General features: G+C 42.1%; 1 protein-coding gene across 1 annotated transcript in view; it reads left to right on the plus strand.

Annotated features, from left to right (window-relative positions):
* GRIN3A (glutamate ionotropic receptor NMDA type subunit 3A) overlaps positions 1-13,590 on the plus strand; it is a 402,162-nt gene that overhangs the window by 221,840 nt on the left and 166,732 nt on the right. Inside the window, exons 4-5 of the mRNA XM_040417275.1 lie at positions 9,405-9,550; positions 11,515-11,630. Coding sequence (XP_040273209.1) covers positions 9,405-9,550; positions 11,515-11,630 — 262 coding nt within the window. The remainder of the gene's footprint in view (positions 1-9,404; positions 9,551-11,514; positions 11,631-13,590) is intronic.

Here is a 13,590-nt window from a genome sequence, read left to right on the forward strand (position 1 = left end):
ACCCAGACAACCCCTTTAAGTCAGAAGAAATATATTATTAATACCATTGTTCCCCACATTTCAGACTATTTTCTAAGTCATTAAATCTAAATAACTTCTGGGATGCTTTGATTTCTTCCTGACCTAGTTATAATAGACATACCATTCATTGTTATGTAGTTCACATTATGTATATCTGTGATGAAAGCTAAAAGAGGAATTGAATTTCTCATTGTTTGTTCTTATTGCTTTTTTCTTTATGCTTATCCTTGGTTCCCCTGTTTTTAACAGTCATAGGCTAGTTTCACATTAGTGCCGCTGGAAGTCCGCTCCGGCCCCATTCAATATAATGGGGGTGGGCCAGAGGTCTGTCCGCAGCACGGTAAACATGCCGGAATAAAACAACGACATAGTGAATGGGGCTTGAGTGGACTTCAGGCGGCACACTGCACTAGCGGCAGCACGGATTAGGCAGGCTGTTCCCCCTGCCGGAACAGCCTGCCAGAGAAGGCTGCCGCTAATGTGAAAGTAGCCATACTCTCAGCCTTTAGTACAATTGTTTTTGATGAGTGTGCAGTGTAGTAGTCTGCACAAACTGTAATCCTTTCGAAAGGAGAAACTGCAGTTGAAGACACGACCACAAAAATTATTCATATAGGAAACGTGCATTCTAATCTAAAAGATTAACACATAAGTTAAGATTAGCGTCAAGCAAATCAAAGCATCCAAAGTGGAATTGAATCCAAAGTTTAGGAAAAATTTGATTTGCCACAAATCTGAATTTAGTCGCACTTTGTGGTAACTAATAGTTTTTTTCTAAAATGGCTTCTGCACATGTTACAAAGTGGAAGTAAGTAGCCTGGGAACACAAAATGGACCATAATGCAGTGCAGCCAGCCAATCAGCAGATCCCCTGTGATGTCACAGCCCTATAAAAACCTCACCCGAGCAGTCTTCACAACTTCACTGTGAGCTGAGGTTAGGGAGAGACATGACAAGCACTTATGCGCTAGAGACAGTGTTGCAGAAAACAGTTTTAAAAAGAATATTGGATAGGGACAGTGCAGGGGTTCATAGGGAGAGTTTGTTTGCGACTGTAGTGAGAGTATAGGGAGAAAGTAGGGACAGTGCAGGTTGAGTGTAATTGCTGTTTGCATCTTGTTGAACTGCTGTCACAATGCCAGTTAATTTGTTAGTTTATACATAGATTTACTGTGCCTCACTATTAAAGGGTGGTCTAATATATCACTTTGTGCATCTTGTTCAACTGCTGCCACAATCCCAGTTAATTTGTTAGTTTATACATATAATTACTGTGCCTCAGCATTGTAGGGTGGTCTAATATATCGCCGTGTGTATCTTGTTGAACTGCTGCCACAATCCTAGTTAATCTGTTAGCTTATACATAGATTTACTGTTCCTCCTTCTTAAAGGCAGTCAAATATATCGCTGTCTGCATCTTGTTGAACTGCTGCCACAAACCCAGTTAATCTGTTAGTTTGTACATATAATTCCTATACCTCAGTATTAAAGGGCAGTCTAATATATCACTGTGTACATCTCGTTTAACTTCTACCACATTCCCAGTTAATTCATTACTTTATACATAGAATTATTGTGCCTTGGTATTAAAGGGAGGTCTAATATATCGCTGTGTGCATCTTGTTGAACTTCTGCCACAATCGTAGTTAATTTGTTAGTTTATACATAGAATTACAGTGTCTTAGTATTAAAGGGAGGTCTAATATATTGCCACATTTATCTTGTTCAACTGCTGCAACATTCATAGTTAAAGAGGTTCCCGGGGCTTTTAATATTGATGAAACATACCTATAGAAAATTGCCAGACTGCATACACTTCATTAGACACTTTATTAAATGACATCTTTTAAATAATAAAAAACAATGAAGGGAAAATGGTGACATCACTGGAAAGGAGACACAGTAATTCATGGCAGCTAAAGACAACAACCATAATGAAGTGCAAGTGCTGTAAACAAATATAAATGCCAAAGTCAGTTACCCATGCTGTATCTGTACATGTTACATTCTGTACATGTTACAAGAATATGCATGCCACTGGGCCCTGCTATCACACTGCTGTTTTGGGTTCTGCTACTACTGTGATCTGCCACCATCTTGTGCTGTATGCCACTGCTGCCGCCCCCCTTCCTCCCTCTGTCATGGGGCCACTATTGTCCATATTACTGCCACTGCTGTTGACCCCCATCCCCACTCTGTTATGGGGCCAATATTGTCAATATTTCCATGACATTTTCTATCTCTTTTGGACCCACTCCTGTTTTTGCCTTAAAAATACTGATTAAATACTGATGCTAAATATTAAATACTGATGCAAAATACTGATAAACTACCGTGTGAAAGAGACCATTAAAGTCCTTCATGCAGGCCTTTTTTTTCTTGTTAAAAAAAATGATTTTAGACGTAAATGGCCAAAATGGATGCAAATTGAGCATGAGGCCTCTTTCAGACGGTCAGTATTTTGCATAAGTATTTGATCAGTATTAGTAAGGCAAAAACAACAGTGGCTCCAGAACAGATGCAAATATCTCTGTTTTGGACCCACTCCTGGTTTTGGCTTACGATTACTTATCAAATACTGACCGTCTGAAAGAGGCTTTATGGATGCTCAAAATACAGGCTTATTTTTTTTTTGTTTTCTGTACTTCTGACTGATCAGAAGAACGGAAAAATAAACAGTGATGTAAACACAGCCTTACTGCCACTGATGCTGCCCCCTTCCACACTCTGTTATGGTGCCGCTATTGTCAGTGTTAGGGCTCATGTACACAAATGTATTTCCTTTCTGTGTCCATTCCATTTTTCTTTTGTGGACCGTATGCCAAACCATTCATTTAAAAAAAACTGAAGTAACTACGTGTGCATTCCTTGTCCGTATGTCTGTTTCGCGAAAAAATAGAACATGTCCTATTGTTGTCCGCATAACGGACAAGGATAAGACTGTTCTATTAGGGTCCAGCTCTACCGTTCCGCAAAATACGGAATGCACACAGACGTCATCTGTATTTTTTGCTGATCCGTTTTTTGTGTACCGCAAAATACATACTGTCATGTGCATGAGCCCTTACTGCCACTGCTGCTGCCACCATCCCCTCCCTGTCTTGGGGCCACTACTGTCACTAGTACTGCCACTACTGCTGCCACCTTCCCCTCTTTGTCATGGGACTGCTATTGGCACAGGTACTGCCATTGCTGTCACCCTCCCCACTCTGTCATGGGGCCACTATTGGCACTGTTTCTGCCACTGCTGCAGCCACCCTCCCCACTCTGTCATGGGGCCACTATTGGCACTGTTTCTGCCACTGCTGCAGCCACCCTCCCCACTCTGTCATGGGGCGACTACTTTAATCTTGGAGCACTGCACGGATAAAGGGGTTATCCAATAGTGCAAATACACCCCACAATGCCCGGACCGATCCTATAGACGATACTCACTGTTCCCCAGCATCCTCGTCCCTCCAAATCCCTGCATGGTTACGGTTGTATCTGCCTGTCCCTCAGATCAAAAAGGTAATGAGGGGGAGCAGCCAATGGCAGGCTGTAATGGAGACAAGCCTCCCTAGCATTACTTTGTATTGGCTGCACCTCCCTGTCGCCAAATCCGGAAGGACGCGAGTGCTTGGCACCGGGTAAATATTGTCTCTATGAGGGGTCTGGGCATTGGGGGGGGGGGGGAGTATTTGTACTTTTGGATAACCCCTTTAAGCCCACAATGATAAATTATACCTGATGGTAACAATGACCTTTAATACTGATGCACAGTAAATCTACAGCTAACTGAATGTATTAAAAAGCATGTGCTTGGACTGAAACAACATGCATTAAAAGAACGTGTTTTTTCTCCACTACTTTTTTGCGCTGCCTCCATTTCTTCTTGTTCCAAAAAGGAGCCATTTGGACACAGCTCCTGCAGGGGCATGCAATGGGTTTTGGCTTTACTGAAGGGTGCTGTATGTTTTTCTTTTTGTTTAACAGAAGTAATTAGCTATGAATCTTGGTGCACTGCACAGTTATGTAGACAGCGATAAATTACACCTGTAATACTGACAGCTCAGCACCTACAGAATGGATTAACTATGAGTGTGGGTGCACTACAACGTAATGCACATAGCGATATACTCTCCCTGCAATCTCTCTGATGTTTAACTTCCAAGCCTTCACACTGAGAGTGGCCTGGATATACAGTGGATATAAAAAGTCTACACACTCCTGTTAAAATGTCAGTTTTCTGTGCTGTAAAAAAAATGAGACAAAGATAAATCATTTCAGAACTTTTTCCACCTTTGATGTGACCTATAAACTGTACCACTCAATTGAAAAACAAACTGAAATCTTTTAGGCAATGGGAAGAAAACAAAAAAAACTAAACTAATGTGGTTGCATAAGTGTGCACACCCTCTTATAACTGGGGATGTAGCTGTGTTCAGAATTAAGCAATCACATTCAAAATCATGTTAAATAGGAGTCAGCATACACCGGCCATCATTTAAAGTGCCTGTGATTAACCCCAAATAAAGTTCAGCTGCTCTAGTTGGTCTTTCCTGCAATTTTCTTAGTTGCATCCCACAGCAAAAGCCATGGTCCACAGAGAGCTTCCAAAGCATCAGAGGAATCTCATTGTTAAAAGGGGAAGACTACAAAATAATTTCCAAGGCATTAGATATACCATGGAACACAGTGAAGACAGTCATCATCAAGTGGAGAAAATATGGCACAACAGTGACATTACCAAGAACTGGACGTCCCTCCAAAATTGATTTAAAAAAAAGGGGAGAAAACTGGTCTGGGAGGCTACCAAGAGGCCTACAGCAACATTAAAGGAGCTGAAAAACAAAACAACATTGCACATCACCAAAAGAACACCATACCCACAGTGAAGCATGGTGGTGGCAGCATCATGCTTTGGGGCTGTTTTTCTTCAGCTGGAACTGGGGCCTTAGTTAAGCTAGAGGGAATTTTGAACAGTTCCAAATACCAGTCAATATTGGCACAAAACCTTCAGGCTTCTGCTAGAAAGCTGAACACGAAGAGGAACTTCATCTTTCAGCATGACAACGACCCAAAGCATACATCCAAATCAAGAAAGGAATGGCTTCACCAGAAGAAGATTAAAGTTTTGGAATGGCCCAGCCAGAGCCCAGACCTGAATCTGATTGAAAATCTGTGGAGTAATATGAAGAGGGCTGTGCACAGGAGATGCCCTCACAATCTGACAGATTAAGAGTGTTTTTGCAAAGAAGAGTGGGCAAATCTTGCCAAGTCAAAATGTGCCATGCTGATAGACTCATACCCAAAAAGAGTGAGTGCTGTAATAAAATCAAAAGGTGCTTCAACAAAGTATTCGTTTAGGGGTGTGCACACTTATGCAACCATATTATTTTATTTTTATATTTTTTCTTCCCTCTACCTAAAAGATTTCAGTTTGTTTTTCAATTGAGTTGTACAGTTTATAGGTCACATTATAGGGGGAAAAAGTTCTGAAATAATTTATTTTTGTCAATTTTTTTTACATCACAGAAACCTGACATTTTAACAGGGGTGTGTAGACTTTTTATATCCCCAGTACCTGATGCATCTCAATTTGTGATTAATTCGTAAAGAATCATATTTCTTGTCGAAGTTCGGCGAATGGGCCGTTCCATTTTTTTCTGTGTGGTTTTAACATATATGGGGTCATTTATCAAACTGGTGTAAAGTACTATAGAACTGGCCTAGTTGCCCATAGCAACCAATCAGATTCTGCCTTTCATTTTTCACAGCTCCTTTGGAAAATGAAAGGTGGAATCTTTAGCTATGTTCAACTAAGCCAGTTCTACTTTACACCAGTTTGATAAAAGACCCATATAGTTTTAATATCAATAAAAGGTGTTTGGATAGTTGCTTGATTAATTCATATAATTTACGCCCCCATTTTTCACAATTGCTTGTTTTGGTTAAAGTAACACTTCTATGTGTTTTATTTAAGTTAGTATACATTGAAATCCCTTTAAATTAGTAAAATATTTTCCATAGACTAAATATATAAACTTCTGCGACAACTCAGGCAAGTGTAGGCAGGGTTCCCCGTCAGCCCCTGATGTCATTGCAGTATTTTGCAGGGGCTAGAAAATCCTTTTAAAAAGATTTACTGTAGCTGCAGTTCTCGAAGAAAACATATGCAGTGTAACATATAGGGATGTCCCGATACCATTTTTTTAAGACTGAGTACGAGTACCGATACTTTTATTTATGTACTCACCGATACCAATTACCGATACTAATTTTAACAATAAAATACACACACACATGTATTTTCTGACCACTGACCAACCAAAAGGCCCAAAAACAGAACTATAACATTCCAAGGAGACATTACACTGAATGGGGGCCACAAGGAGACGTTATACTGTATGGGGCAGCCACAAGGAGACGTTACACTGTATGGGGGCAGCCACAAGGAGATGTTATACTGTATGGGGCAGCCACAAGGAGACATTATACTGAATGGGGCCAGCCACAAGGAGACATTATACTGTATGGGGCAGCCACAAGGAGACGTTATACTGTATGGGGCAGCCACAAGGAGACGTTATACTGTATGGGGGGCAGCCACAAGGAGACGTTATACTGTATGGGGCAGCCACAAGGAGACGTTACACTGTATGGGGGCAGCCACAAGGAGATGTTATACTGTATGGGGCAGCCACAAGGAGACATTATACTGAATGGGGCCAGCCACAAGGAGACATTATACTGTATGGGGCAGCCACAAGGAGACGTTATACTGTATGAGGCAGCCACAAGGAGACGTTATACTGTATGGGGGCAGCCACAAGGAGACATTATACTGTATGGGGGCAGCCACAAGGAGACGTTATACTGTATGGGGGGCCCCAAGGAGACGTTATACTGTATGGGGGGCCACAAGGAGACGTTATACTGTATGGGGGCAGCCACAAGGAGACGTTATACTGTATGGGGCAGCCACAAGGAGATGTTATACTACTGTATGGGGGCAGCCACAAGGAGACGTTATACTGTATGGGGGCAGCCACAAGGAGACGTTATACTGTATGGGGCAGCCACAAGGAGACGTTATACTGTATGGGGGCAGCCACAAGGAGACGTTATACTGTATGGGGCAGCCACAAGGAGACGTTATACTGTATGGGGCCAGCCACAAGGAGACATTATACTGTATGGGGGGCAGCCACAAGGAGACGTTATACTGTATGGGGGCAGCCACAAGGAGACGTTACACTGTATGGGGGCAGCCACAAGGAGACGTTATACTGTATGGGGAAGCCACAAGGAGACGTTATACTGTATGGGGCAGCCACAAGGAGACGTTATACTGTATGGGGGGCAGCCACAAGGAGACGTTATACTGTATGGGGGCAGCCACAAGGAGACGTTATACTGTATGGGGGGCAGCCACAAGGAGACGTTATACTGTATGGGGGGCAGCCACAAGGAGACGTTATACTGTATGGGGGGCAGCCACAAGGAGACGTTATACTGTATGGGGGGCAGCCACAAGGAGACGTTATACTGTATGGGGCAGCCACAAGGAGACGTTATACTGTATGGGGGCAGCTACAAGGAGACGTTATACTGTATGGGGGCAGCTACAAGGAGACGTTACACTGTATGGGGGCAGCCACAAGGAGACATTATACTGTATGGGGGCAGCCACAAGGAGACGTTATACTGTATGGGGGCAGCTACAAGGAGACGTTATACTGTATGGGGGCAGCTACAAGGAGACGTTACACTGTATGGGGGCAGCCACAAGGAGATGTTATACTGTATGGGGCGGCCACAAGGAGATGTTATACTGTATGAGGGCCACAAGGAGACGCTACTGTAAGGAGTCAGGACAACAATTTTTGAAGCCCTCCCTCCTCAGTATAATAGTCTTGTGGCCATCATACAGTAATGTATATTTCTTCTTGCCCTAATGCCTGCTTTTAGAGATCAATGTGCAGCTTGCAGGCAGGAAGGGAAGGACCAGGGCCATAGAAGACAGACACTATCACCTTTAGAGGGACTCGCTCCTGGCAAACACAGCTCTGCTGCAGTGAATGCAGTGGAGCAGACTGTGATGTAATTATAGTTATTGCAGGGACTCAGAGAATCGTCTGAGAGTTTATTAGTTAAAACGAATCGAATGAGTCAGAGACTGTGTCACCCCAGGCTTCCTGCTCTGCTACATGCACCCTGTACACACACAGCCCCACTACATGCTATGCTAATAATGCCCCCCCCTTCCCCCCCCCCCCCCGGACGGACTTACAGGAAGCCTGGCAGGGACTCGGTGACACGGTCTGTGACTCATTGGATTCTTTTAACTAATAAACTGTCAGGCGATTCTCTGAGTCTCTGCACTAGGCTCCCTGTGCTGTGAGTCAGTGCTGGTTGCCTCTGATTGGTTGGAGGGCGGGGAGGGGCGGAGCTAGCTTCCACTCTAGGCTCCTATTACACTGCCTGCTGCTGCCTGTGAAGCTGTTAGCTGTGGGAGATGCAGGGGCCGCGGACGGACACATAGAAGCGGTGCACAGGTATCGGCAGTGGTATCGGGGACATTTGCACGAGTACATGTACTCGTGCAAATGCCCGGTATCGGTCCCGATACCGATACTGGTATCGGTATCGGGACATCCCTAGTAACATATCATATTATCATTAACCTTAGGCCTCATGCACATGGAGCTGCGGTGCGGAACGGAGGCATGGAACCCCACTGAAGCACTACGGAGTGCTTCTGTGGTTTTTCTGTCCGTGCCTCCACACCGCAAAAAAATAGAACATGTTCTGATTTTTTGCACTTGCGGAACGGGTCACGGACCCATTCAACCTGAATGGGTCTCGATCCGTTCCAGCCAGCACATGGATGTTGCCTGTGCATTGGGGACCGCAAATTGCAGTCCCCAATGCACGGAACGGCCGCACAACGGCCGTATTCATGAGCTCTTAGTGCCAGATGACGCGCTGAGCCCTGCTACATCTCATGGATGACTTGTTATATACAGGTAGTGCCACAAATCAGATGACTTTTCAGATATTAAATAGCATCCCCAGTGAAACCAGCCTATCCATTCTGTTACTACACAGCTTACTTTCATAATATTACACTTGGTAAATAGCAAATTGCAGGTTCAGCTCCGTTACTGAATACATTGAAATATAAATGTTTGAGCAGTTGTAGTCTGTGATATGTATTATGTTGGTGCTTTCAATGTTTTTATACAAGTTTTGGGACGTGCTTTGAATTTATTTCTTGTACGCATCTGTAGTCTTTCAAATGTCATTTCATCTTCAATTATCATTTATGTAACAAAAAGAAAATGCCATCTCTGATTATTCTATAATAAGGCGATAACAATATCATCCGTGTTTTATAGCTTCATCATCCCTCCCAAGGGTTCCGCTTTGGCACAGTAAAAGAGAGCAGTGCTGAAGACTATGTAAAGAAGAGCTTTCCAGAGATGCATGAATACATGAGAAGATACAACACCCCATCCACATCTGAAGGAGTCACATTTCTGAAGTAATTGACATCTCTTTTATTTTACTGCTTCTTGCTCTCTGTAGGCTTATTGCGGTTTTCTCTCTTTTAAAGCCTTGCAATTACTTTACACCTGTTTAGTGCAAGCTACAACACATCTGAGAGATGGGGGGGGGGGAGAATTTTAAAAACTGGTCTAAAGGAGTTGCCCATAGCAAGCAATCGGATTCCACCTTTGATTTTTCACAGCTCCTTTGGAAAATGAAAGGTGGAATCTGATTGGTTGCTAAGAGGAACTAAGCCAGATCTACTTTACACCAATTTGATAAATCTCCCCCATAATGATTAAGAAAAGAATAAGTCATCCTAGCACAGTATCCTTATAATGGAGGTTTGGGTATTGAATTTGCAGAACAGCAACAGGCTTGTCCTATCGAGTGGCCAGAGGTGTAGCATGAAGCTCCTTTGTGCATTTCCCTTTTTTTCTTGGTGGAGTAGCCTTTGGTCTCTTTTATGTATTAAGAATGACTGAACCCTCACCACTCTCTTAGACTATGTGTCTGCAAGTGGCTGCAAGGGAAAGTCTTTTTTCCAGTGGTGGAAGCAGACGTTCACTTGGTCAAGCTTGGCTCTACAAGTTTCCTGCCCATTCCTCCATTTTTTTCTAGCCTCTGTGAATATAAAATGTTAAAGGAGTTTGTCACCTTTTGGAAGTTTTTTGGCAAACCCCATTTCTGGCCAGACTTGGCTCCCCGATGCTAGGTCCTAGCTTATGTCAATTGGTCACATGACGCAGGGGGGTGGGCAGGACACCACTAATGTCAGTCATTGGCTGCAGTGGCATCAAAGTGGATGTTCACAATGTGGAACCAGCATTGGGGAGCAGGTAAGTATGCTTAGGAAGAAGGTTTGCCAAAAAAAACACCAAAAGATGACTAACCTCTACGCTGCTTCATGGGCTCACACTTTGTAATATGCCTTTAGATTCATAAAGGACACTTATAAAAGGTGCTTTTCCATGTTGTAAAGTAATGTCCTATTGCTAAGATGTGAACCGGAGCCCTTCATTCTGATAAGAGCATGAAGCACAGCTAATATACATAGCAGGTTTTCTCTTTTTTTATTGTCCATTTTATTGGAATATATACATTATGTCATGGTAGTTCTCAATTACTAGACAGAACATCAGATTGAACGAAGAAAGTCATGAGGTCTTCAGTATCGTGGCAGTATTATGTGTAGGGAGGATGAACACATAGTTATTCAATAATGACTGGGAAAATAGAGGTGAGAGATGGTGACTTGCTGGAACACCTAAGCTTTCTAGACTCCTTTGAGCTTGACATTGGCATCTACCTGTCTGCCTGTTTATTTTTATTCCGGTCTGTAAAAAAATACTGAAATGTGAACGGACACAGCACACGTCAGTGAAAAACGGAAATGTGTGCGAGGCCTAAGGGCTCATGCACACGACCGTTGCCTGGCCGTGGCCGTATTGCAGCCCGCAAACAGGAGCTGCGGTGCGGAACGGAGGCACGGAGCATGTTCTATTTTTTTGCGTTGCGGACGGATCACAGACCCATTCAAGTTGAATGGGTCTCGATCCGTCCCGGCCATCGAAAGGACGTTACCCGTGCATTGGGGACCGCACAACGGCCGTGTGCATGAGGCCTAACACTGAGAGAAGGGAAGTGAAGAGCAGAGTGAGCAATCAGAAACAGGAGCAGTGTTGTGAGAGATTCATGTCAGATACACCAACGGCTAAAAGAACTTGCATGCACTCTGCAAAGTGGTAGGATATTTTTTAATAAACCCTATTTCTACATTTGCTTATTTTTACATTTAGGAAGCAAATGAACAATAAAAACATCAGTGCTAAGGTGTCCGTAGCAGCGCATAATGCAAAACTAGCTTGTTAGAATGAATGTTTGCACATAGCACTAGCACTTCATCCACAGGAGCTACTGTAAATGAAATGTTATACTGTTGTCTTGTGCTATACACAGGAATGACCCTGAAACATTAGATGCTTTTATCATGGACAAAGCACTTTTGGACTATGAAGTGTCTATTGATGCTGAATGCAAGCTGCTGACAGTGGGCAAGCCATTTGCAATTGAAGGTATAAATTATCTAATTATATATCATTTTTTTCCCCCCTTACAATTGCTGCATGTTTCTAAACTGTTTTGAACAATATTCTGTAATTTTTGGACAGGACTTTTTATATTAAATGTTAATATGTTATATTATTATATATTCCGCGACACATTCTCTTCAGTGTCCTTGCTGTGTTATTGGATTGATTGGATTGAGTCTGCTGCTAAGAATTTGAATTCTGACACTGAAAATATACAGTAAAATTCCATTAACCTGCCTTTAAATGGATTATTAGTCTGCTCCTTTTCAAATTTCCTATTGCACGATACTCTAGAGTGGTTCCTTTTGGTTAACCTTTTGATGCCAAGTACCCCCTGGTGACAAGAAGTTTGAATCAAGTACCCACAAGGAAGCAACAGTGATAAATGTAACCAATAGAAGGCTATTCTCACACTGCTGTCATAGACTCTGTTCTTAGCCTATGACTATGTCATCACTTCCTTTAGATTTGACAGAAAGAATAGTGCAGCATGCAGCACTAATCTTCCTGTCAAAATGATAGACATTACATTAAGACCCATGATGGATGACTATTACTTTTTAAATGAATATAGACATTATGGTTCTGTGCGATAATATCCCACATTCTTCAACAACATAGACAGAAATAACTGTTCATACATAGTATTGTCTCAAATATGTAAATGCATACATGCTTCACCCTCACTGTATTTTTTTTGCACGTGCCGATTTCTTGATGTATAAGTAGATGTATATGGGGGTGAGATAAGGAGCTCTATTTTCTGACTGCAAAGAAGAGCTTGCCCCGGCCGGTGGCAATGCTCAGAGTTTGACTGCTAGTTCGCGCTCGAGTGCTGTGTGACATCACCGAACTAGGTACGGATGCCTAGGAGAGTCAAAACCAACTAGTTTTGGATAAAACGTTATCCTTCGTCAGGGATGCAGACTGCTACTCCTAGTATTCACTATATAGGGTACCTTGCTCCTTCCATTTTTAACTCTTCGTTTACTCATACCTATCTTCTTCAATCAAACGCCAATAACTCGATTTCTGAGTTTAACTATACTGGCACTAGTGTATTCAAGTAAAAAATCCAGGGTGTCTCTACTTTAGACATTTTTCTAATGAAATCTCCTCCCCTCTTGTCTCCCTTAACTATTTCTATACCGCTAAATAAGGTTCCCACACTTGAACCCCCATGTTTTTTCTTATAGTGTTGAGACAGGGGGTGACATCATATTTTCTATGGATGTTATAGATATATTCCCCTACTCTTTTACTTAAGGACCTTTTTGTTCGCCCAATATATATTTTATTACAGGGACAGGTTAATGAATAAATAACTCCTCGGCTATTACAAGTAATGTAGTCTCTGTCATATACAAATGTGCCATCACTGTTTTTCACTGTGTATTTGTTCCAGATTTTCTGGTAGTTTTTTTAGGTTTTTACATACCCCACATGAACAAAAAAAAAAAACACTTGTATTGCTTGTTTCGCTTGAGAGGTATTCCTCTGTGTTTTTAAACATCTATTTGTTGGTGCTACTATATTTCCAAAACTTTTTGCTTTCCTGTATATAAATCTTTGAACTTTTGGGTTATAATCACCTATTATTTTGTCTTTTTTATTCTTAATTAACTCCTGTCTTTCCAACTCTGCCACTTCCATATTTTGTTCTATCAATTTGTCCATATTATACCCTTTAGATTCAAACTTGCATTGCAACTCCTCTGCTTCTTTCTCATAGTACTCCTTTTTTGTGCAATTCCTTTTTATTCACATGAATTGACTTTTCGGTATGTTCTCCAACCACTGGGGGAGATGACAACTGTCTCGGGAGATGAAGCTGTTCACATTTCTTGGTTTATTTATAGGTTTTGGTACATATTTTATTTTTCTCTATGTAAATGGTCAGGTCTAATGTAAACATACTGACAATAAAATTTATTTCCCTTGT

This window comes from Bufo bufo, chromosome 2, assembly GCF_905171765.1.
Source record: "Bufo bufo chromosome 2, aBufBuf1.1, whole genome shotgun sequence".
Lineage (NCBI taxonomy): Eukaryota > Metazoa > Chordata > Amphibia > Anura > Bufonidae > Bufo > Bufo bufo.